Genomic DNA, 25,279 nt, shown 5'->3' on the forward strand with positions numbered 1-25,279 from the left:
TACCAGTTTTTTCCATGTGTAATATAAAGACCTGGTGTATTCTAATCAACATAAACACTATGCTTGGGAAGTATCTATTTTTTTATACATTTACCTTTCTCGTATTCATTTTCCTTATTTAACAGAAAGATACAGCTGTACACCTTCTGAATTCAAGTTTCTCTCTTTCCCTGAACTAAGACTAGCTTAATTGCCTTGTCAACTCATCTGTAAAACACACTTCAAAACACACACACCAAAACTGTCTTGATTAGTTTTTTTTTCACAGTTACAGCAATCCACTAGCTCTGGTTTGTTTGAAATAAACCTTTAATTCAAATGTGAAAATATGCTGGCTCTACCACTGTTTTTCCCGGGTTGTCTCTCTCTGCTGATACTGGTGGGCCTTATTCCTGTAATGTTATCCCCACCACTCACAGCTGCCATCTTCTAAAGCTCAGCTGCCTGTTCCACCAATAGATATTGACCTCTTGTGGTGTGCACTATGTGCTGCATCATCTCAATACAGCATCACTATATTCGGGACTAACGCTGTTGTCAAGCTGTTGTCAAGCATTTTGAAATGGTGCGCTGGATCTAACTAGGAGCAATGACTACAATGACGGACGCTATAGGCAAGATAGATGCTGCTATCAAGGCTGTTCTAAGTCGACATGTTTTTTCAATATCAGCTGACATCATAGTTTGTTTTTATCTTGCTCTGCTCTGCTCTCAAATCTCGCTTTAACAAGTGTATGAATCACTATGCATCAGTGGGTCTGCTCTATTTCAGTGTGCAGGTGCACTGCTTAACATGTAATGGCGAGGGCCAGGAAAGCTGTTGTAGTGGAGTGTAATCTATCAGCCAGCGGCAGCAATCACGTAATTATCAGCTGACAAAACAAACTTCAATGTCAGCCTACAGGGCAAAAGCCATGGTAGTTGTACTAGTTGATGAATGATTGCCTGCATGGACAGTAATGTTGACATTATGATTTTATGTAAGCCTGAATGACATTCATCAGTTCTCTGTCTTATCAATCTCCCTTTACTTGTTTGTGTTTATATGGGCCATGTGGTCAAGGTAATGTAAGCTCCACTCTTGCTTCTGCAATTCATTGGCGGATTCAGTGTCTCTGCCAACTACAATAATTGTCAAATGCGTGCAGACTCTGCGTACTCAGCACACCGCAGGTGTATGCCAGCATGCTAATGGTGCGGACCCAAAGAGGGCTTAAAATAACCTCAGATCTTGGTGGATATGTGGGTCTCTAGTAATTGGTTTGGGAAAATCAAATCTCTCTCCCCCATGGAAACCAGTAGACGCAATGTCAGACTGAAGATGAAAACGCAGTGTAACGGGTTGACAATTCTGTCTGTTATCAGGCAAGCGGTGCACTGTCCAAGATATCACCCAAGCCTAATAAACACCAAAAATTAGTATTTTTGTCAACTTCTGATCCAGATTACATCTCTGGTTTTGGGTCTGAGTATGGTAATAATAACAGTGTGATGATCACTATATAACACCCATTGAGTTTTCTTGTTTGCATTGTGTGTATTCTTGATGTCTGAACAAATGTGTTTGCTTCCCCCATAAAACATTTCTGAAAGCGTTTTTTATGATTTAAACCCAGCATAGTTTACATCCATGTTTTCTAGCTGCCTTTTCCCTGCCCCTGGTTTATTGCTTATTGCTGCATTTCTAGTCACATTACCACCACCTGTGGACCATTGTAACAGAGTGAAACCATTGGCAGGAATTAGTTTTTCATCATTCACATACACATGCACATTTAAGAGACAAACAAATGGAGAACGACTAATTAAAAACTGCTACATTAAGCTTCTAGAGGTCAAAAACTCTGCAGGATACCTTTAAAGGGCAAGGAGTGGAATGTTGTTGGTAGGACCACCACTTTGGTCCAGACTAAAGTATCTCAGCAACTGTTGTATGTTATGACATTTAGTACAGATATCTCACTTGCTTTCAAACTCCTGTGACGTCTCAGTGAAATATCTCAACATGACAGATTGGCACAAAATGTGGTACAAACATTCATGGTTCCTGGAGGATGTATCTTTACGTTGGTCACCCCCTGACTTCATCTCATGCCACCATGACATTAGCTTCATGATTCAAAGGGAATTGTCTTAACATCTGTTGGATAGATAGCCTTGACATTTGGTACAAACATTCATGTCATGTCAGAATGGTTTGTAATAACTCTGGGTAACCTCTTCGCTTTCACTTTAGTGCCATCATCAGGTCAAAATTTTTATTTTTCCGATATTTTGGTTTATGATGAAACATCTGCAAAACTAACACCATTCCCAGCAGCCCCAGCTGTACTTAGTTCTAATCAGCAAATATTAGCATGCTAACATGCAAAACTGTATTGTCCAAGTGGCCAGTAAAATCATTGGCCAAGTCACATGTAGGATTCGGTGCCAGAACCCATTGCCAATGTGGCACCAGTTTACAACCGGCACCTACTGGTCTGAATCACAAAACAGGTTCTGCTGCCTCATTTCGATGACTGATTGCGTGTGTAGCGAGTGTGTGGCCGAGAGAGCGTGTGTTTGAGGGTGATGCATGACAGAGAGGCTGCCGCGTCTGGAGCAAAGAGAATGAAGTGAAACCTAGCAGTGCAATGTGTGTGTAGTTTAGGCTATTTGTCAGTGAATAAATGCTGCAACTCCTCAAGACCCAAAACAAAGTGTCTTGCCTGCCTCCTGCTGATTAAAGTGAAGGAGGTTAGTCTTGAAATTAGTGAGCAAAGTTAGTCTCCCTTAACTTGGACTGTTAAGGTGGACCAACTATTCTCATTGACGTGACAGTTTAAGCTACTCCTTAATAGATAATAGAAAAATGTCTGGCTGCTGAGTCCATTCAGCCATTCTTGAATTTGCACTTTTTTTTAGTTTCGGTTCAGGCACTATTTAGGCACCGGTACTGTTTTAAAAGTAAAGTTTTTGCAACAGAATCAGAAAATACCCAAACGATACCCAGCCCTAGTCACATGAAAGGCAAAACTGATAAGGAATCCACTTATCAATTGTTTTTTAAAATCTGACATACAGGTCTTCAAAAGTTAGGAGCAAGTGTTTACGTTTTTTAAACAGTATTTCACGTGCAGTAAACAAACTTAATTCAAGTTTAACTGCTTCTTGCTCATACACTTTGACCTTTTATTGTATTTTCTATTGTGTGTGTGTGTAATTCAAACTTTTAATGCCTTCTATAGTCTCCTTGTTTGCTAAAAAGAGTGTCCTCTTGTGGGACACTAAAGATCTAAACTGAACTGACTGAACTCAGTAAAATCAAATGATAACCTATTCAAACTTATTCAAGTAAATCAACTGTATTTGAGCAAGAAGATGAAAAACTGGCATTGAAGTATTTGTGATATATTTTGTTACTGTTGTGTCTGTGCTTTCCAATGTTTTAATTCTTGTGGAATTTGTATCGACTGTGTGTGTGCATGTGAGTGAGTGTGCATGTGCACTGAAACATGGTTCCATGTGTATATGAGGTAATGCATGAAGTGCTGAAAGTGAATGCCAGTGTAATCAGAGGTTAAATCAGTGTGTGTTTCTACACAAGTCTCTGCATGAGTCACACTTTCGAAGCAGTTGAGGTAATAGTTTTGAATTTTGAACTAAAGGAGAAAAACAGCCTCTTGGTTACCTTATTCAGCTGGAATGTCTATCGCAAAGCAAGTCTGGAAGAATTTATCTCCATACTATAGTATTACCAAACACGTGCTGAAGCTGCTCAGGGTGAATAGTTTGACTCTAAAACACTACATCCATCATATGATAAGCACTGCTATCTGAAATTTGTGACTCAGCATTTGACAAATACGGTTGATATCAGTGATAATAGCTCATTTTTCCTGCCTGTCTTTACATTGGCAGAGAATCCTGACATCCAGCTTAAGTGTTCCTGTATACCTAAGAGAACTGGAATAGATGTTGTCCCTGATTTGTTGCTTCCCTTGACATTTTAATCCCCTTAAAACCATATTTACTTTCAGCTGAACCGCACATTGAATTACACCAATACATAAATATGATTTCATTGTAAGTTTTACTGTGTCAGATTAAGTTTAGTTTAATTTTGTTTTAGCTTGTAAACTGCTGAATCTTTCCCACTCCCTCTCAGTTTTGTGTGTTTGCTGCTCAATGCTGCAGTCATTTTTGCTGGTGCGGGTTAAACATTAAAGCTGCCCTGCAAAAAATAAAAAAATGAAAAATAAAATCACAGGTCCAGTGTGTAGGATTTTTATTGGCGTTAAGCGATGAGTTTGGACAACTGACACTTCTTCTACGTGCTAAGCATGTAGGAGAACAAGGGTGGCCAACAGAAAAATGCAGAAAAGCAAAAATGGGAATGGCCCTATCTAGAGCTACTGTGTGGTTTGTCCTTTCTGGGTTACTGTAGAACAACATGGCAGACTCTGTGGTCGAGGACCCACTCTGCATTATAGATTTAAATCCCTGCAGACTTTCGCAGGCTGTTTTTGTGATAGTCGCAGCCTGAAAAGCCTGACTTCAGGGCAGCTTATTTTAAAAATTGCAATGCATGTTGCAATATTGTTAGCCATTTTTCTATCATAATAGGAATAAAAAAAAAATAAAACAATGTTATTTATAGAAATTAGTTACGTAGGATGCACATCATGGTATGGTGCATTTTCAGAGCCAATATTGGCATAAAATAAAACAAATATTTAATTTTTTTTTTTTTTATTACATTCATCAGAATAGGTAGATCAAAGTTAAGAGGCAACAGCGAGGTTGATGAGGATTAGAGTTAAGGTAGACACTGCAGTAGTGTTTGCATCAGTGGGTTAATGTGTCCAGTGTTCTAAAGTGACTTGTTAAATTTCATTGTGTGAATGAAATGAAAAGTAGTCTTGCTATGAAAGATGTTAAATTTCACCTGCCCTGTGCTGCAGGAAAGGAGGCCACTCAGGGTTAGCTGCAGGGGGCCTTATGTGTTTGTATTACAGTGCTGCTCACACCAACACTGAAATGGTTCGACTCAGTCATTAAACCTGTTAATAAATGTTGGGTAACGCTAGCCATCTGATGCTAACAGTGATCTCCGTCACTGTGTGTGACTCTGTCCCAGGCACAGCAGTAGTCTCACAACCTCTCGGACTGAAAAAATTAAGCTAACACAGAAGTGCTAAAAACTGCAGTTCTTTGAACGGCCATATGAGTTGCGCACAATTAAGTGCGGACGCTTTGAGTGACAGGCTGTCTGCTGACAGTGTCCTCTGCTTCTCAGTCAGAGTCAAAAACACAACGATTCTTATTTTCAGGTGATTATAAACCAATGAAAAGAATTATGAATATCATATAGGCTAACATTTCTGCAAATAGACACCCCTACGTCCTACACACTGGAACTTTAACAATGGATCAGATGACTATGTATGATGCAGAAGGTGCCTAACAGAGAATTAAAACCTAACTCTGCAGCTCTATTCAGCTAAAAGAGCTCCTCAGCCTTCTTTGAAAGTTTTTCAGCTCTCCTCTCTACTCAAATTTCTTTGCAGTTGCAGCAGTTTTCAGCTAAAAAGTTTTGATAAACTTATACACTACATGCACAGCACCAAATTGCAGACAGACAAAGTTAGCAGCCAGCTGGTAAACATAGTGGAGCATTTAGCTTCTAAAGAGACCGTCGTCCTTAGGAGCTGGTGAAGACCAAAACAGAGCTAAAAGGAGAGTGAATATTGGACTTATATTCATCAGCTGGCCACAAACACAACTCCAAATGAATGCAAATGTTTCTCTGTGTGTGCTGGATGTCTATATAAATAAAGACATTTGCCATGCCAACTTCATTAAGTGAGAATGTTATGTTTTCAGCTTGTTCTGCTGCCCTGAAGTGGCTAAAAAAAATCAAATAGTGCAGCTTTGTTGTGAGTGGGATTGCTGAGGCTAGCTGGAAATAACTTTTTTGTCAAAAACATCTGTGAAAAATCTCAAGAGTAGAGCTAAAGCTAAGGTAGGGCAACTCAGCACCTCCCTTAAGGTTCCAAGAATTCCTGTGAAATTAAAAATGACTGGGCAAAAATGCCTCTGATAATTAGGAGCAACTCTGCAGCCAGCTGTAGACAGGCCCAACCCAAACACACGCCACTGTGTGTGCTGCTAAAAATGGTACACAATCCAGCATTTTCAAAAGATGCTGGTTGGAGGATCATTCTCTTCTTCAAGGCCTTTCAGCAGTGGGAGAAAGTGTAAAGGAGTGTGGGATATTTGAGAGATGGCTGGGCATGTGTCTATGCGTGTGTGTGGATCTGTGTGTGTGTATTTAGATGGAAAAGTGTGTTTAACTGTGTGTGTTTGCGCATTTTTATGCACGAGAGTGCCTGTTTTGCCCGTGCGTGCTAATGAGTGTGAGGCAGGAGATTATGTGTGCGTCTCTAAGGGAACGGGAGTCTGTTCCCAGGAGCTGTAGTGCCTGAGCTAAGGGGGGTATGTGTATACCCTGACCCCAGCTTTTGGGGGTCCCGGTTGCCTGTCTGAAACCATTTCCTTTCTTTGTGGCCCATTTGAGAGCCAGAAGTGTGACGCGAATGTGAAGGACCGGGGCCATTTGCATGGGTCCTGCAACACGTTGAAACAGAAAATAATCAGTGAGGGCCACATCTCTGAATGTACTGGCAGGGTAGCCTTTAACTCTCTAATACTGAGTCCCCCACCCCCATGCTTCTCCCTGTCACCCATATCTCCCCAAGCGACTCCCCATATACTCCAGCCACCCCCTAAACAATAAACAAACTCTGAGCGCCGGGTGCATTGCTAATGATGGGAAACAATTAAGGGCTCACAAAAGGGAGCGCCCTGCTATATTGCTCTGTGCCGTATTTACATAGTATTTTGAGGTTAAATGACTGGAGCCTGGATTTCTGGTGAGGGCAAGAGGACTAAAATAGACCGGCCTGCTCAAGAGATCTTCCTTTTGTATGGGTTTGTAAAGAAGGATGTGTTGGACTACAAACCACTCCAGTGATATTGGGAATTAAACCCTCAAAGTAGAAGGAATTTCATTTTGAGTATCCCCATGCACAATATACCCCTTGAACCTTGTTTCACCCAGTCTACCCCCCAGAAATAAGAGAATTACAAATGTGCAAACAAGACAAGTGGCATACCAGTGGATGACTGGACCCCCCCAGCGTCCGTCCTACTGGATAAGCTCTGGTGTGTCAATGGGTAGAGGCTGGGAGAGTGTGAGAAGGCTCAGGAGTGGCCAAAGAGGCCACTGAATAGACTCCTAGATTGAGACATTCTGCCTGTTTAACACAGATGTGTATAGGTGTGTGTGTTTGTGTGTGTGTGTGTGTGTGTGTGTGCGTGCGTGCGTGCACGTGCACGTGCATATGAAAGAGGCAGAGAGTGAAAGCATAAGTTAAGTCCTATACAGACATGGAATATGTAACATTGCTAACACTGTAAATGTGTTGTTTTTTTCATTTAGGTGTGTGTGAATGAAGAATTTAGATCCTTTACTCAAGTAGAAGTACTAATACCACACTGTAAAACTGTTAAAAGTAAAAGTACTGCTTTGAAAATGTTAATAAGGTAAAAGTACCTAAGAAAGTATTGTACGTATAATCAGGACAATGTACTCAGAGTACTAAAAGTTAAGTTCTCAAAGCAGAAAATTGTCCGCTGTGACGATTATATCACTATATATGATGTCATTACATTATTATTACTCATGTATTAGTGTAATCGCAGGATTTTACTGTCACTTGAAGTCTGTCCCCCTCTCGTCAATGCAATATCTCAGGAACGCCTCGAAGGAGGTTCTTCAAATTTGGCACAAACATCCACTTGGACTCAAAAATGAACTGATTAGAATTTTGTGGTCATAGCTCAAGGTCACTGTGTCCTCACATGGCCATAACTGAAGAATTCATCCACTAATCATGACGAAACTTCACACAGTTGTCTAATAGGATAAAAATGATGGGAATTTATATCTAAAAGGTCAAAGGTCAACTTCACTGTGACATCATAATGTTCTGTAAAAATGCTGTCCTGGCCATTACTCAACATCATAACAGAAGGGGAGACATTTGATCAGATAATGAATTGGTGACACTAATCTTGAGTGCCCACCTTGCGGCTGGGGGTGTGACATTGTGTGTAAGCATTCATATTTTCACAGACATGGATGTAAACTGTAACTGCAACTTGATGGGTTTGCAGAGACATACAACCACAAGGCTGTAGTTCTTCCTTGTTTGTACAAGATTGTACAGATCTGTGCTGCTGGGGGGGAGAAGTGTGTGAAGCATCCATGTTTTCACAGACAGAGATATAAACTGTAAGTGCAACTTTAGTCTAGAAATTATTTACATTATGGATTCATCAAAAGATAATTTTCTTCAAAAATCAATTGTCTGGTGTGAGAAGTGCTACAGTGACACATTTGCAATGATTGCTTTTTCCAACCGATACTCCAAAATTAAAATTAGTTAACTAATTAAATGAAAAATTATTTAACTGATCATAATAGTTTTCAATTAATTTTCTGTCAATCAACTAATCGATTCAGCTACACTTCTATAAGTACCTCAAATGTGTACTAAAGTACATTACTTGAATAAATGTGCTTAGTTACATTCTACCACTGCTTAAAGCTTTATTCAGAAATGACTGAATCATTATGGAAAGAGCTACAGTACTCATGTAGTATTAGCCATGTGGTACTGGGAGGTGAAACCAGCTGTGAATCAAAAAGTTGCAGTATGGCTTTTACAACTTATTTTGCCATTGAAGCCTTAATTATGACTATTGTTAGCCCAAAAAACCTTATCCTTCATTAACTGGATATTTCTGCTGCATATTTTATGTTGACAGTGCAACAATCAACATTGTTTCATAATGCAGAAACAATGCAACATACTGTTAGTTTATGTCTTTTCCAAAATATTTGTGTGGTATTTGCTTCCAAAACAGATTAGTTCATTGCAGGCTAAAACTCTTATTCTTGTGGTCTTAATGACTGTTTTGGATGATGTGGTTAGAGAGTAGAAACTTTGACAAAAGCAATTAAAAGGGTTTTTCTCTAAAACATGCCTACGGCTGGGTCAGATTCATTCTGCTGGCTTTTATGTTGACAGTTGACTCCTGAACAGTGTGGAAGTGAAACCAGAGGATTGTTATTTGGTCAAAACACAGCTTGTGCACCGTCTCATTCCAGAGGTATCAATTCCCACAAAGTGGTGTCCCTTTGACAGAATAGAGAAATGTTTGGAGTCCCCCTTCAAACAGAATTTTTGACTGTCAGACACTTATCCACAATTACTGCTCACACTCAGAGTGCCATTAAACCCACTTATCACCCCTTTCCAATCCCTTGAAATCCATATCGAGATTCCCAACCCAGCAGGTGCCAGCCGGAGCCTTGGCATGGCGGCGCCTTGGTTAACACCCTGTGTGGATGCCAGGCAGAGACCTCCAGCCTTCCCCAGAAAAGCCCCCTTGCCAACATGGCGCGTCCTGCACAGCCATGGTCATTATTTCAGCGTAACTAGATTAAGCTAATCATGTTATGTAGTGGTAAGGCGTAGCCAGGAGATGGAATGAAGGGTCGGCTGTCCTGCTGTTGCCATGTGGCTCTGAAATACAAGCACTGACCTGTCACATAGAGCTTGATAAACACCAGAGTTAATGTAAGCCTGTTTGAGATTCTAAACCTCCAAATGAGCTCACAAACCACCAATTTTAAGAATCTGTAATGTATTGACAATATACATCATTCAGAGCACATCCTATTCAAGAATCTCAATGGTTTTCAAAGATGTTTGAAAGGTCTCTGTAAACTAAGATACACTGAGATTTTTGTTTCACACCTTTTTGTTCCTAGAAGTCTATTTATTGTAGCTGACTTGTCTTCTAGCACTGCCATGAGGTTGATATTTTTGTTTTTATGTCTCTTCTCTGGCAAAAGCCGTGGCCAGAGGCATTATGTTTTTGGGTTGTCCATCCGCCCGTCCGTCCCATTCTTGTGAATGCAGTATCTCAAGAACACCGTGAGGTAGTTTTTCAAATTAGGCACTACTAAACTAAGTGCAACCTGACTGGTGCATAGAGGCATACAACCTTGAGTCTAGTTTATTGACATGTCTCACCCATCTCAGATGACTTGCATAGAGTTAGGCTGGTGAATCCTAATAACTTTGGTGAACCTGGTGCCATCAAAATTTTATTTTGTCCAGTTATTGCATTTATAACCAGTCACCTTCATAACTAATGACATTCATATCAACCTCAGCTGTACTTTGTGTGTGGGGCTAGAAAACAAATGTTAACACGCTAACACACTAAACTCAGATGGTGAATGTGGTTAACATTACACCTGCTAAAAATCAGCATCAGGGTTGTAATTTGGAGCATGTTAGCATGCTGATGTTCATGTGTAGCTCAAATCAATGATGTGCATAAATAAAGCCTCACGGAGCTGCTAGCATGACTGTAGACTATTAGTGTTGTTCTTTAAGTACCCCAATTGTGTCTGAAGTCCATTAGGGATAGCTGAGATCTTCCTCTGTCAGTCTCCTTTAATCTCAAAACATAAGCCCCTTTTACACTGCGTCTTCAGGGTGGGATTTCACGCCGTTGTGCCGCCTTGCTTTTTTCTATAAAAGGTATAATCGTGGAAAGTGGGGACGGACTTGTCTCACCTTTAAGCCAGCATCAGAGGTAGTAACAGCACTGAAACAAATACAATGACCCAAGAATCATCTTTTATATTCTTTTCCCAGATCAGACCTTTCTTAGTTTTCAAAGAAATTCATTGTGGAAAAAAAGTTCCCTCAACTAAAAGTTGCCTGAAGTTGCTGGGAGTAGCCCTTAAAAGCAGCTGTGTTAAGGTGAGATGATGAAATATGATTCAGGAAATCCAGTTTGAGTAATATATCTGTGGATCTGAAGGCTTACCAGATGCCTTATTTTGGATCCCACTGCTTTTCTTGTGGGCTGGTACTAGCCCTTACTACAGTATGATCTCTTTGCCCTAGCCCTGTCCGTCTCCGACCTCAGCATGTTGATGTGACAAGTACTTGCCAATCACGGCACTGTAGGGCGGTACTTGCCAAGAAAAGCAGTGGGATCCATAATATTGCTTTTCAGATACCAAACATTGCATAGTGGTTTAAAATACTATCAGAGTCACATTGATGATCATTTTACCTTTTGTCATGACAATCACCAGATACAAAATGTTACAAAAGAATCTGTTGAAACTGGGCACCTTTTTGGAAATGAAGTCACATTGCATTGAGGCAAAAGTTAATACACAAGCCTGTGTTGTTGTTGGGTTTGTTTTTTTTTTGCTGGAGCACAACGTGTTGGCAAACCCACTTTTTCCACGCAGAGCTTATGTCTGTGTAAACTTGGCTGTGGTCACTAATTTGGATCCACTTCCAAAAACACTCAATCTGACAACTTCAATCAATCTGACTACCTGCCTGGTAAACACCAGTGTGTTTGAAAGTCCATGCCCACTGTAATACATGTTCATCATACATCATCATCATACAACTGCTTTCACAGGCTGAGTTTACTGACTACCAGTAAACTGTATTTTATATAACAACATGTGACGTGTAATGAGACTGCATCTTCCACATCTGGACCCATATGAAGGATTCAGTATGAAGGCTGTTAATTGGATCCTGCTCTGCCTGGAAATAAGACATCATGGGAAACAGATACAGGGCTTTCCTTCTGCTAACTCAGTTCCTTGTGCTAATAACAGAGGAGAGGACAGTCAGTGAATTGAGGAGTGAGGAAAGTCCAACAGATACTCAGTCTGGTTTATCATTCAAGTGTTAGGTCTGTACTGTGATTGCACACCCTAAGCCGCTTTTCCAACACGTTGCCTTTTAGGATTGATGAGAAGAAGAAAAAAAGGTGTCATTAGTGGTCATATGTTACTGTTAAGTCACTGTGGTTGTTAGTCTGGGAATTCTTTCAGAAAGGGAGCTGGTATTTTCCTTGCCACGCTTTGATATTCTACGGTCTCCCCATATGAAAATTCCTGCGAGTAGTCCCCCCAATATGCCAACCACATGGCCAATTTTAGCCCTGTCCAGCATGCACACACACACACACTTAATGGAAGCCTCATGGCTGGATGCCATCCCAAACTGGCACATCTTGCCTTGAAAACACATCCACTTTTTCTCTTAAATGCCTGTATAGAGCATTTGCACATTCTGGGCATTAGGTACATTAAAGACAGAAGTTTTAGAAATGTTAATGTATTGGAAGTCTTTATAATGTTGCCTCTGTGTCTCTGGTGTTTGATTGTGTATTGGTAGTACTTCACATTCTTTAACTATCACAGTCAAACCAAAGGCAAATATTATGGCCAATTAATTTTTCATTCCATTCTTTGTCTCACTAATGCTGACTCTGTTAATTGGTTAATTAAACGTTACGATAAATGCCATTCCACTGTATCTGATGCAATATATAAAACTGTGGTGGCTAAGTACTTTTACAACATAATAACTATATTATTGAATTTTGGTGAGGTTGTCTGGCTTACAGCGGGATTAATTGGACCACTATCCCCATAGGGCTGAACCTCATAGTAAAAATGGCGGCCAGCTGAGCAAATACGCCACAAAAATGATGTCACATTTCCCCATGGTTGGTCATTAGGGGGCAAATGGAAACATGATGCAGGTTTCTCGTAAACTCATGGCAGGAAACAGTCAAACTTCCAAAGCTTGACTTTTCTGTTTGCACTCCAGAATTGCTGATGCCAAGTTTACAAAGCAGACAGGAAAAGGACTGGGGGGGTAAGATGATATACAGCAGAGGAAAAACAGCAGGCTGCGGACAGACACAGAGGGATGTTTAACCGGGGCGGGGAGCGCTGTCAGGGAGTTTCTCCAAAGAGTTGCGTAACACACCTGCAAGGAGGGAAATGAGATGCCATGACCAAAGTTGGGAAAGGGAGGGAGGAAGAGGGTGAAAGTAAGAAGGGAAATAACAGAGATTAGGCTGTGTTCTCTTTTTCCTAGTCTTTGTTCTGCCACTTTAAGCCCCTTACAACCTTACTTCCTGGGTGGACTTTAGACGAGGGGTCATGTCTGAGATGAATGTGAGCAGGAATGTGCATAATTTCTTTGTTTGGCCAGGTGTTAATTTCACATATTGCAAATTAACTAATGTTTCTTTGTGTGTGAAACACCTGCTCTTGAAAAGAAAAGAAAAGGAAAGAAAAGAAAAGAAAAGAAAAGAAAAAAGCTAAAGAAGGGTTCAAAGCAACTCACACCACCTGGACTCATTGAAGTCCCATCAGGTCACAACATTTTAACACTAACATTCAACCTTTTCTCTTTTCTTTTTTTATCTGCAGCCAGAGGAGTTGGAGGCTCTTCATTCCCATACGTTCAGGGTGAAGACTTTCAAGAAGGCCAAGCACTGCAGTGTTTGTAAACAGACCATCAGCCAAGACGGACTCATCTGCCGAGGTCAGTCACCTGCTCTGAATCTGAATCTCATCTCTGGGACTTCATGTTGCAACTGTTTTTATGGTGGTCCCAGACCCCCCTTTGAATGTTGTGTTTGCTGACCTTTTGCAGTCTAACTTCTCACCTTGGTGGACTGACGTACAGGGACCATATTCACAAACATTATAAGAATACTCTCAGAGAGCTCCTAACTTAGCCTAAAAAATAGTAGTAAGGAGTCCTAGCTTAGGAGTGATTTAGAAAAGTTCTCAGCGCAACTCTGAGCAAGGAAGGGACAGAAACTTTTACCTTAGTGAGGAGGTTTGGTTGACCCTGTTGCTAAGTGTGATGCATTCTTTTAACAGATGTGATTGGTTGTCACAGACACACCCCTTTGTGAGCGTGCATGGTGTGGACACCTAGAGGAAATGAAATGAACTGCTGCCAATGAAAGAGTTGTCATTGTTAGTGTGATCACTCTGGAAGGTTTAGACAGAACCAAGTCATTACTGCTGCACTGTTGCATTTTTCCAGTTTATCAAATATCTTGGTACTGAGATCATTTTATTTCTGGCATTATAGTGTTATGGCGTTGCTGGTGGGAACTGTGTGTGTATCCCTAATGAGATCAACCACATACATTACTCTGCACGATCTAATCTGTAGCATTTCATTTACTCACCATCATCCTTTTTTCACCTTAGGAGCTCTTTTAAGGGCTAAGATGCTTTGAGAATAACATTTCTCTTAACAAGGACCTAGTCTTAACTTTAAGCAACATATTTGAAACTTTTAATCTGAGAGGGCAGCAAAATGTTGCTTTTCAGCCTGGTGTTGAGTTACTCTTTTAGATCAGAGTCTGTAATTTTTTAAAAATGACTATATGTCCCAGAGCCTCACGGCCACGTAGTCGTTATAGCTGGTCCACCTAAAAGAATGTCCTTACTTTGTCAATGGAAGCTTTTAGTTGCAGATTTTGTTAAAGCTTTTGCATACCAAAGGTGTGTTGGATCAGAAAGTCTTCAATGTGACAAAACCAAAGAATCCTGCACACAGCTAGCCAGTCAGTAACTTTTAAATTACACCATTAAGGTACAGTAAGGACTGAATACAAGTGTGCTTTGGCACGTGCGTATACAGTCGCACACTCCCATGCTCGCTTGAGCACGCATACACACACACACTCATGCACACACACATACGCTTATGCTCTCACTCACAATTTTATTTGTGTTCTATACGTGACTTTTGTGTTGTTTTTGCTTTTTGATTCCATGTTTTTATATTTGTTTGTCTGTTTTTTGCTATGGACTTATTAATATCTCTTCTTAATGCTGATATGGTGAGATTCCCTCTATAAGCCTCTCGGGATTTTTTAAATCCCACCTGCACAATCTGCTTGCAGTATTCTGTCGGTTTTGTTTGCTTGTTTTTTTCTTTTTTACTCTGCAAAATCTGAAATCTAAGGACAATAGGTTGACAGCATGCAGGATTCTGTGGTTTCTTCAAAGTTGTTTGTGGTATTCTATCTAAAAAGGCAGTGCAAGCTCAAAAAATATCGACTGTCAGATACTTCAATGCAAAAGCCCACTGTAGTCACTTTGTTACCCTTAATGATGCCTTTGTTGTACAGTGTGGTTCTTGTGGTGTCACTGCTGGTAAGTAAAATGTAATTGTAGGGAGGCTGTAACATTTTGACAGTAACCTTCTAGTTTGCAGTTAGAAGCCTCTTAGATATAAAGTCTAATCACATTCTTACTATTTCCAGGGCCTGTTGTTCATATATGAGGTCCAAACTCCCATTTCTGGGAAAGTTTTCTCTGAGCCAAAATGTAATCTGTTATGAATCATTGCTTAGAATTAAAACAAGCAACATAATTTGCATTCAGCAGACTCGTTGTCTAAACTCAATTGTTTGATTACTTCAGTTTCTCCAACCTTGAGCTTAGGCCCACTGAGGGAAACTGCAATAACTGTTGCAACTTGCTGGGACAAGGAAGGCAATATCTGTTACAACATCCATCCCAGGTGTTAGTTATCTAAGGTTAACTGGGGTTGTGTTTGTGTCAGGGTTGAGTCAGTGAAGTGACAGAGGAGAGAAAAGAAGCGTCAGAAAGGCTAAAGGTTAACAGCTTCTCAATTTCCCTAATGGTGTTTACTGAAGAGGCAATCAGGTTGACTGATGATGATGAACGATTTGCATGGTTTGATTGATGCAGTCATCTTAGATACAATAGAATACAATTCCCTGTGTCAAGATGTTATGTTGGTTCCTAAACAAATATCACTCTCGATTGTTTTTAGGCTAACATAACTTCATAAGGGACCCAGTATAAAGTAGTATTTTGTGCTTCTTTTGTTTTTTTTCTATTAAGGTTTTTTTAGTTTACGCAGGTGCCAGTTGGGTGAGATTGAAGCTAAATGTGAAACAACAAACAATAGCAGGAAAGTAACTGAGATTCAGATATAGACTTCAATGTGGTCACCATTTTCCAAACAGTCCCCATGCAGTAAACCTTCCCATCTGCTGATCCAAGTGGGTTTAACAAAATTGAAGAATATATGACCCTGCTCTGCTCACGAAATCATGTTTCAGTGGAAATGTCTGTTTTCAGGCAGATAACGTCAAGTGAAACCATGCGGAAACGGCTGGATGTTTGGTTTGGCACACCAGGGGGGGAATATTCAGCCTGCAGCTTCCCAAACCTGACAGGGGATGGGTAGCTGTTTGAAGGGCACAGCTTAGAAAAACAAGAGCATTCTCTGCACATTGGTAAATTTTATGGACCCTAAAGGCCATTTGACAGAATGACATTTTGTTCTTGTGCTGTACTGTGTGCATGCTCATTTTGATGCTGATAGACTGGTCAAGTTGACAGCCGTCCTTCAAATAATTTAACACACTCGCTATGATAGTGTAAAGTATGGTCCCATGTGCTCTACCTTTACAGTACATAGACTATAGAGTGGTGCAGGAATGAGTCCTAAAATCCAGAAAAGAGTTCGCAGTTTTACAGTTCCCTCCTGTCAAAGGTTTTGAGAAGTCTGTGGTTAACACAAAGACTTTGATGTTTTGTGCTATGACATAAACTTGTGAATTGTGATGCTTTTACATTTCTTAATAAAGGCAGTTGCTCAAAAGCAAGTAAATGAGACTGCAGAACGTCATCATGCTGATGACGGCTTTACGGCATCGCTGTGGTGGTGACGTTAAATCATGTGACCATGGTGTAGTTTGTTTATAGCCTAACGTTAGCTTTTTACTTCTGACGATTGCATTTACACTCATAAAATCATAAAAATGGTGCAATTCTGTGAAGATTTCTTTGCCATGGAACTTTATTTCTGCAATAATACAATATATGATGGAAAATCCCATAGGCTTTCTGACAAGGGAACTAGGGCGATATTAACTTCCGTGTCGGCCTACAAAAAATTGTCACCCCTGCAGCACTCTACACTTTTTTTTTTAATTCATCGAAGGGTAGTCCTGTCGCACATATACACCTGGTGGCCTCTAATCTCAGCATCTGATGTGTATGTGTGTGTGTATATGTATATATATATATATATATATACATGTGTGTATGTGTGCCTTGCTCAGTGGTACCTTAGAGATGGTAATGAGGGAGTGGAATGTGTTTCCCTTTTACTCCCCACAAAGATTTCTTGTGCTAGTTAGGGATCAAACTGTGACATAACATAACATAAACTGTGCTGTTGCCTAACTGAGTTGAGCATTCACCTGGATTTTTTTCTTTGTGTGGCAACATGCCAATCTGAAGAAATTACAGGTTAATATCTTAATGACAGACAATGTCTTGTTACCGCCTCTAGGAATATACATTGTGCTGTAGTCTATGTTTGGAATCCCTGATTGTCCGGGAAGTGTTGGTTGTATAAAGCGACTGACTATCAACGCCACCTCCTTTATCTGCAGCGGAAAGAAAGCCTTATATAATCATGCGAATCACCCTCTGCATTTACTCTGCGTCTTACTCTGTGATCTCTCATGTGAGTCCAGATGTTCTTGTTATTCAGTGGGATGTGTATGTCATCAAAGCTTGGCGTTGGTGTTTTGTATTACATGCTCAGTGTGCTACAGACAGCTTTTTGCAAAAGCATATTTGTATCTAGTGTGACCCCAAAAGTGACTTTGCTGAGCACTTAAACGAGTACCTGTCCTTCAGTCTCTTAGTAAAAGGAATACAGATTCAATAGAGTGAAGCAGAGTGTGTTCTAAGCAGTATTGATACCCATAAACTTTAAGAAAGGGGTCTCTGAAATTTATGGAAAATTAATCTTACCATCCCTCCATACTTACCAAATAGGATAATTGTAAAGAAAATAATCACTGCATTATTAAAGTGATAAAGAGTCAACTAAAGTTCTTCCCCCAAAAAGGATTTGTTGAATTTGGTGTAAAATGTTGGTTATATTTCAGATAAGTTTCCACAAATTGCACAGGCTGTTGCTATCACTCTGTTCTGGATAAATAATGTTTAGTTGTGTGCAGACAGTCACTTAAATGTTCTCATAAAATGACACAAGACGGCACCTGGGACCATCATTGATTTATGGTGGAAATAAACCCTCATGACAAGGCTGCATTTAAGTCTGTTCTGATTTAATTGACCTCAGTTTGCTTCTCTCTACACAGTCATGTCTGGGTTTGGTCACGTGTAAAAGCAAATGGTGTGTGTGTGTGTGTGTGTGTGTGGTTTAGACGGATTTACGAGGACAACACAAAATGGACAGGAGACTTCTACTGCAGACATTAGCCACTCTCTTTTTTCTTTCCCATTTCCCCCCACACTGATAATAATCTCCTGTCTGCAAATATGAAGCTACAGCCAGCAGACAGTTAGCTTAGCACAAATACTGAAATCGGGGGAAAAAGCTGGCCCTGTTCACTAAACAGCACGTTATATCTTGTGAAGTGTGAACAAAACAATATGCCATTTTACAAGGATTCATGTAGCTTACTGATTAAACAAGATATAACATGTGTATGCCGCTAATGTTGTTAGTGAGCTTTAGAGTTGCTAGATTTAGGGATTTTGTCACTTTTGGACAGAGCCATGGTAGCTGTGTCCCTGTTTCTAGTGTTGTGCTCAGCCAAGCTAACCAGTTGCTGGCTCTAACTTTATATTTAAGGAGTTATATTGATTTTCTCATCTAATTCTCTTCCAGAAAGTGAATAGGCCTATTTCCAAAAAAATGTTGAATGTATCTGGCTGCAGCAGCAGCTTGGAAAATAAGGGTTTACATCCAAAACATAGAGGATTCCTGGTTCAAATCCCGGGGCGGGGGGTTTGAACCCCAGGGGTGGGGGAGCCCTTCTGTGTGGAGTTTGCATGTTATCCCCGTGTAAGCGTGGGTTTTCTTCAGGTACTGCCAAAGACATGCAGGTTAATTGGTGACTCTAAATTGTCCGTAGGTGTGAATGTGAGTGTGAATGGTTGTCTGTCTCTATGTGTCAGCCCTGTGATAGTCTGGCGACCTGTCCAGGGTGTACCTCTCTCCCAATGTCAGCTGGGATAGGCTCCAGCCCCCTGCACTGAAATACTTCAGCAGTAAACTACGCTGTATCTTAGAGACAGATTCATCAATTTAAAGGGGAACACCACCTAAATTAAGAATGCTATTTCCATGGCCTTGGAAGGTTCAATCATTATTTGTGAACATGAGATGCTCTCTCTCAAAGCCAGAAATCACAGAAGTAAGTCTCAAACTTATGATCAAATATAGACTGAATCACAATGTTTATGTATAATAACTTATGAAAATCCCTGCTGAGCAAATGCTGCCTCAGCTGATTGTTTTTAGCCACCGAAAAAAGGCCCACCTAAAAAAATTAAAACTTTTAGGAGCATTCTATATTTGAAATATTTTCATTTCTTTACCTTACTGTCATTTTACTTGACAGAATGGTGGAGTTGCCAGTCTGTTGGACAACTCTGTTTAACTATGTATCTTAAAAGATGACAGTTATGGCTGGAAATGACAAGAGAAATAAACAACTTTGCCGATTTCACATGTCTCCATATTGGTGATTTGGTCTATAAAGTCTGGAGCTGCTCCACAGTGAATGTGAGACTCATTTGGTGGGCTCACAAAATGTTTTTTTTTAATGTAACCAGTTGAGCTTTATTTAATTGTAGTGTTCTCAGTTCTGAAACAGAAAATGTACACATATACTCAGAACATTCCCCTGGGTGCTCTCAGTGTCATTTAGAACATCTTTCCCTTTTCATTGTCTATGGAGCAGCTCCAGACTTTATACTCTATGACATCACAGATTTGAGTTTTAATACTCTAGTTTTTGGATTTGAAAGAGAGTTGTTCAGGTTTACTAATATTTTTGGACTGTCTTAGACCAGAAGAACAACATGTATGAATTTTAAATATGGGCGTAGTTCCCCTTTAATATTCTGAAAGGAACCATTATCATGATGAAGCCTTAAAGGATCCAGCCGCTCCCTCAATTATACAGTTCTGCTGCTCTTGTTTACTAACATTCTCCAGTCACATGGTCTCGTAATGACACAAGCACTTGGACTTCCTCTCTCTTTAGCGGTTGCCAGGATACAAGGTGTTAGTTACCTTGACAATAGCATGTTGACGCAGGTCAGGACCGCAGTTTTCCAGTTAAAAAAACAGGCCCTCTGTGGAAGGGTATTTTTGGAGAGTTGGCCCTGAGGGCAGGAACTGGCTTTTATATTCATTCACTGTAATGCTGTTCAGGTTAAATAAATGGTTTGTGTGCAGGGGCAGGTCAGTAGTGTTGTTCCCTTAAAAGGTAAAGAGAATGAGACTTTGGCCACGGATGTTTAAGTACTTGATTAAGTTTATTAGGACATTTTTTGTTTGTAATTGAGTTTTTCTCCCACACCAAATGAAATCACCAGTTAGTTTTCTTCTACTTCTCACAGCTGCTGCATTTAGCTTTTGTAAAGACACTGTGCAAGGCCCTTGTAGCTCTAAGAAAAAAAACCAAACCACCTTCAAACAAGTCTACAAAGATTCTGGACTGCTTTTTTTGCAAAGGGTGTAGCTCTTGTTCTCTGGGTTTGTTGTTGTTCTGGAGACGGCCACACCGCCACGCCATCCCATAGGGATCCACTGTAAACACAGCTCTTCAAAGACTGGCTGGAGACACACCACAGTAGCAGGTTTGTGTTTGTGTGAGTTTGTGAGGGAGAGTGAAGGTTATCATAGCTCTGTTCTTGACTGCTGAGTTCATACAACTGGTATGCAGCAAATCTCAGTGAGTATTAAAACACAAACACGCATGCAGAATTGGCATAATAGGGCTGTAGTACCATGCATTGATGTTTGTAAGTTGCGGAAACAGCTACTACAATATATAATATACACAGTCTGTGTAGTGTCTTATCACACACACACACGCACGCACACACACACACACACACACACACACACACACACACACACACACACACACACGCACAGATACATTTAAAGTACATATAAAGAACATAGACCCATAGCAATTACTTTAATCACCATTGCTGTAGTGTCTCCTTTGCTTTAGCAGTGGTCATTAGTATAATCAGTGGAGCAGATGGATGAAGATGATCATTGGTTTTCTGTGGATGATGGATAGTGACTGTCTCCCTGTCTAATATCATTATCCTAATCTACTAAACTGACCAGACAATGACTTTCAATGAGCCCTGCCAGGGGACAGAGGTTCGATCTACTCTATCAGAAAAAATGGAAGAGAAAAATTTGGTGGTGACTTTATAAATTTTCAAAATTTAGCTTTTTCTTCCTGCATGCACAAGAACTTTTACACTCTTACCTGCCTGCATGCCAGTTTCACTATCTGGTAAACTTAACTTGCACACACCTGTGTCACACATATTGTGACTTGTAAGTTTACACAAATCTAACATACTCCCAACAATGGGAGCGCCTGAGCAGTTACAGTAATGCAGTTAGGGTGCCACCTGTTGGATGACTTCAAACATTACAGTTGAAGTGTATTTAAGTGTAATTTATGTCTTGGGGCTATTGAATTTAGTTAAATTTATAGTTCAGCTCAACATGTGAAGACATTTCATGAAGACAAATGGATGCCTACAAATTTAGGCATCCATTTGTTGCTGGTTTTTTTTATACCAAAATCATAATACTATCGATTAGGCTTGGGCAATATCTTTTTAATAAATGTATACCTTCCTGATTTTTTACCAGGGTATACAGTATATGACATTATTTCTGTTTAAAAAGAAAATGTAAAAGCTGACCCCTTTCGAAGTGAAGGAGCAGTGGCTCTACTCTGAACTCCCTCTGGATGTCTCTGCTCCTCACCCTATCTCTAAGGCTGAGACCAGCCACCCCACGGATGAAACTCATTTTGGCCACTTGTATCCGAGGTCTTATTCTTCTGGTCACTACCCAGAGCTCATGAACATAGATGAGGGTTGGGATGTAGATGGACCAGTAAATTGAAAGCTTTGCCTCCCGGCTCAGCTCCCCCTTCACCAAGAAGGTCTAGCGCAGCACCCACATCACTGCAGATGCCACACCAAACTGCCTATCCATCTCACGCTCCACTTTACCCTCACTCACGAACAAGACACTGAGATACTTGAACTCCATCGCTTGAGGCAGCAACGCTCTCCTAGCCCAGAGGGGCCAATCCACTGTTTTCTGGCAGAGAACCATGGCCTCAGATTTGGGGGTGCTGTCTCTGATCCCAGCCACTTCGCATTTGGCTGCAAACCATCTCAGTGAAATAATATAATAAAGAAAGGTAGTAAACAGGTACCCTTCTTGCCGGAGGACCGGATGGTACTTGTTGTCACAACAGATACCAACACATCAGTGGGCTGAACAGGGCTAAGTAGTGTGTTGCATAAAGTCATATGAGTTTGGTACTTGGATGAAGTCATCCCAAGATAAAATTGTATGGGGCAATACTCCCGAACAGGAGCAGCAGCATTTTTCTTTTTCACTAGTCTTGTAACATTATCCCCACCACTCCCAGTCACCGTCTTTCTTGGCTCAGCTGTCTGTTCCACCAGTAGAGGCTGACCTCTGGCGGCGCTTACTGTGCACTACAATACATTGCCTCAATACAGCATCTCTGTATCAGTTTAATAGGAAGAGGAGCATCTGTATTTTTGATGGTATAAAATTCATATTGTAAGGATTTCTAAATATCCCAGTAGACTTTAATATCTTGATACAGCCTAAGCCTAACAGCAATATTTAGATTCTTTGCATATTAACTCTGTGATACACCCTGTGTTTTAATTGAGAATTATATTTAAAACAATACAAATATTTTCTTCATTCCTGACAATATTGTAATATACAGATTTGTTTTTGATATTGTGCATGCATATAGTTTTTAACATGAAGTCACTTATTAAGGTTCAGTGTTTATTGTTGACCTGGCAAAAAGCAGCTCTAAAGGTCTATTTAGTAGTTGTTCTAGAGCTTTTGATCATATCACATGATTACCATCAGCAGACAAGGATAAGAACATCTACTGTTAATAATCATACAATTATTTATCATCCACAAGCATATTCGTTACCTACATTTCGATGACAACTGGGTAAACTCCATCTGCTGATGAAGACCATGTGATTTGATGGAAAGCTCCAGAAAAGCAACTCAGTAGATCTTTTTGTAAGATTGTTTTTATGAACGTCATTTATTTTCTCTTTAATGAGACAAGACAAGTATTATTAGGACTGAGTATTGTTTGGGTTTTTTCCTGATACCGGTGCTAAAACGACACCTGAACCAATATTTGAAAAATAAACTAATGAAATAGAATCAGTTCAATTAAACTGTATTTATAAAGCCCAATATCTCCAATCACAGTTTGCAAACGACATCGATTTGTCCTTAGACCCTTACAGCGGATAAAGAAAAACTCCCCCCAAAAACCCTTTAACAGAGATTAAAAAAAAACACAAAACAACAGTACACAACATCAAAGAATGGCTTTTTTGTTGCAAAAGCAAATTTAAACTTGAAATTGAACAATATATTAACTCTTAACAGTATGGTTTATTTTATAGCCTAAGACTGAAAATGTCTATAAACAAAATAACATCATTGTACTATTAGAAATAATCAGAGTAATAATTTCATACATAGAAGAAATAATCATTGTCGTCAACATCATTATCATCATTTTGAATTACATCTTTTAAATTGTGCAATATTAGTAACAGTATTCTGTTTAAGAAAAATAATCCCATCCTAATCCTACCAGTGCATTACTTAAAGAAGTATTTCACCACTGAAAAGTTGGTCTTTTCATAAAACTGGGCTGTCTATGCAGTAGAAAGACACATATACTTTTGAAATAGGTGCTACATGACCAGAGAAAACAGATTAAAAGGACTGATTTGTCCAAGAGGCAGAAAACCTACAGCTGCCAGAATGCACAGCGGTGTACCAGATGACGCAACATGCGCCATTTGGCGGAGTTTTGCTGGATGATGCAAAGTCTGTCATCTGGTGGAGTTTTGCTGGGGGATGAGCAGGGAGTTCTAGGCACTGGTTAGATGGAGGAAGTTTACCACAGGTCATACGCACATACTACCCACATTGCTTTGATACAAAGCTGGTTGAAAAATGGTGATGTATCCCTTTAATAATAAGTAAGCACTGTGGTCAAACTATTCAGTAATGCTTTTTTATATATTAGAAAGGAAAGATGAGGACTGGATGGCCAGAAGTGTATACTCATGATTACACAGTACTGTATAATTCACGCTGCTCCTGTCTCATGTTTTCTACCTGTAGCTTCTGTCAAAGCCACCAGGAGGCAGCAGAGTCCTTTGTTTCCAATGGAATACCTTTATCAAGCTGTATAGCCACATCTGCTACTGACCTGCAGTGTAAATTTCTGAAATTTTCAGCAAAAACCTCAAACCTGAACTTGTGCATATTGCATTGTGCCCATTTGTCGGGCCTCTTGTTATATTTACACGTTAATTTGCTGTGTTTTTGGTAGCTGCCAGTTTGAATCAATGGAAACAGCTGTTTCAACCAAACAACGTCAGACTAATACCCTTAGTGACACAAAAACAGTCAGAAAGGTAAACAAACAGAAGTTCTGTTTTGTCAGGTCCAAGCAAACAATTGACAGAGATCACAGAGGGATTCAATGGGAACTCTCACTCAGGATTTACTCTGTTGCCCTGCAATGTGTTTGGGGAATCTCCCATGTTAGGAAAGCCTTAGCAGCTGGATGAAGGTGGGGCTTTACCCACAGAAACCCAACACTGGCAGAGATTTTGGTTGGGAAAACGTGTGGGCTGAATGATGACACCCCTGTGTAAGTCCAATGATGAATAGCAATGACTGAGTGTCAATAATTACTAACATTAATACTGCAACGAGCCCACAGAAAAACACAACAGACTATTAGAGAGAGTGTGTAGGCACATAAAAAGAGAGGTTAAGTCATGTCAGGTCATCAGCTGTTTACAGTCACCTTAGTGAAGTACCTTTAATAAGGCTGCCTGTTTCAAAGGATATATTACATGACCTGAAAGCACTATATATACTGTACCGTACTGTACTGTAAATATTTATTACAGAATAGATTTTCTGAACAGAGATGTTATTCTCTGTTTCTCTGTCTTAGTTTCTGACTGACGAGTAAGTCCTAAAACTTTGGACTAAACTTTGAGTTTTGAACAAGTCATAATGCCCTTCTCACCAAATGTAACGCCATTTTAATATTTATTTATGAAAACAAAACAAGTGTGACTGAACTTACTCATAAAAAAGTA

The 25,279-nt window shown here is 40.0% G+C and overlaps 1 protein-coding gene across 16 annotated transcripts in view; it reads left to right on the forward strand.

Moving 5' to 3' along the window:
- Positions 1 to 25,279, forward strand: part of tns1b (tensin 1b) — a 239,075-nt gene that overhangs the window by 71,276 nt on the left and 142,520 nt on the right. For all 16 annotated transcript variants that reach the window (XM_033617654.2, XM_078174332.1, XM_078174336.1 and 13 more), the window contains exon 2: positions 13,391 to 13,505. In XM_033617654.2, coding sequence (XP_033473545.2) covers positions 13,391 to 13,505 — 115 coding nt within the window. The remainder of the gene's footprint in view (positions 1 to 13,390; positions 13,506 to 25,279) is intronic.

Source organism: Epinephelus lanceolatus, chromosome 14 (assembly GCF_041903045.1).
Source record: "Epinephelus lanceolatus isolate andai-2023 chromosome 14, ASM4190304v1, whole genome shotgun sequence".
Taxonomy (NCBI): Eukaryota; Metazoa; Chordata; class Actinopteri; order Perciformes; family Serranidae; genus Epinephelus; species Epinephelus lanceolatus.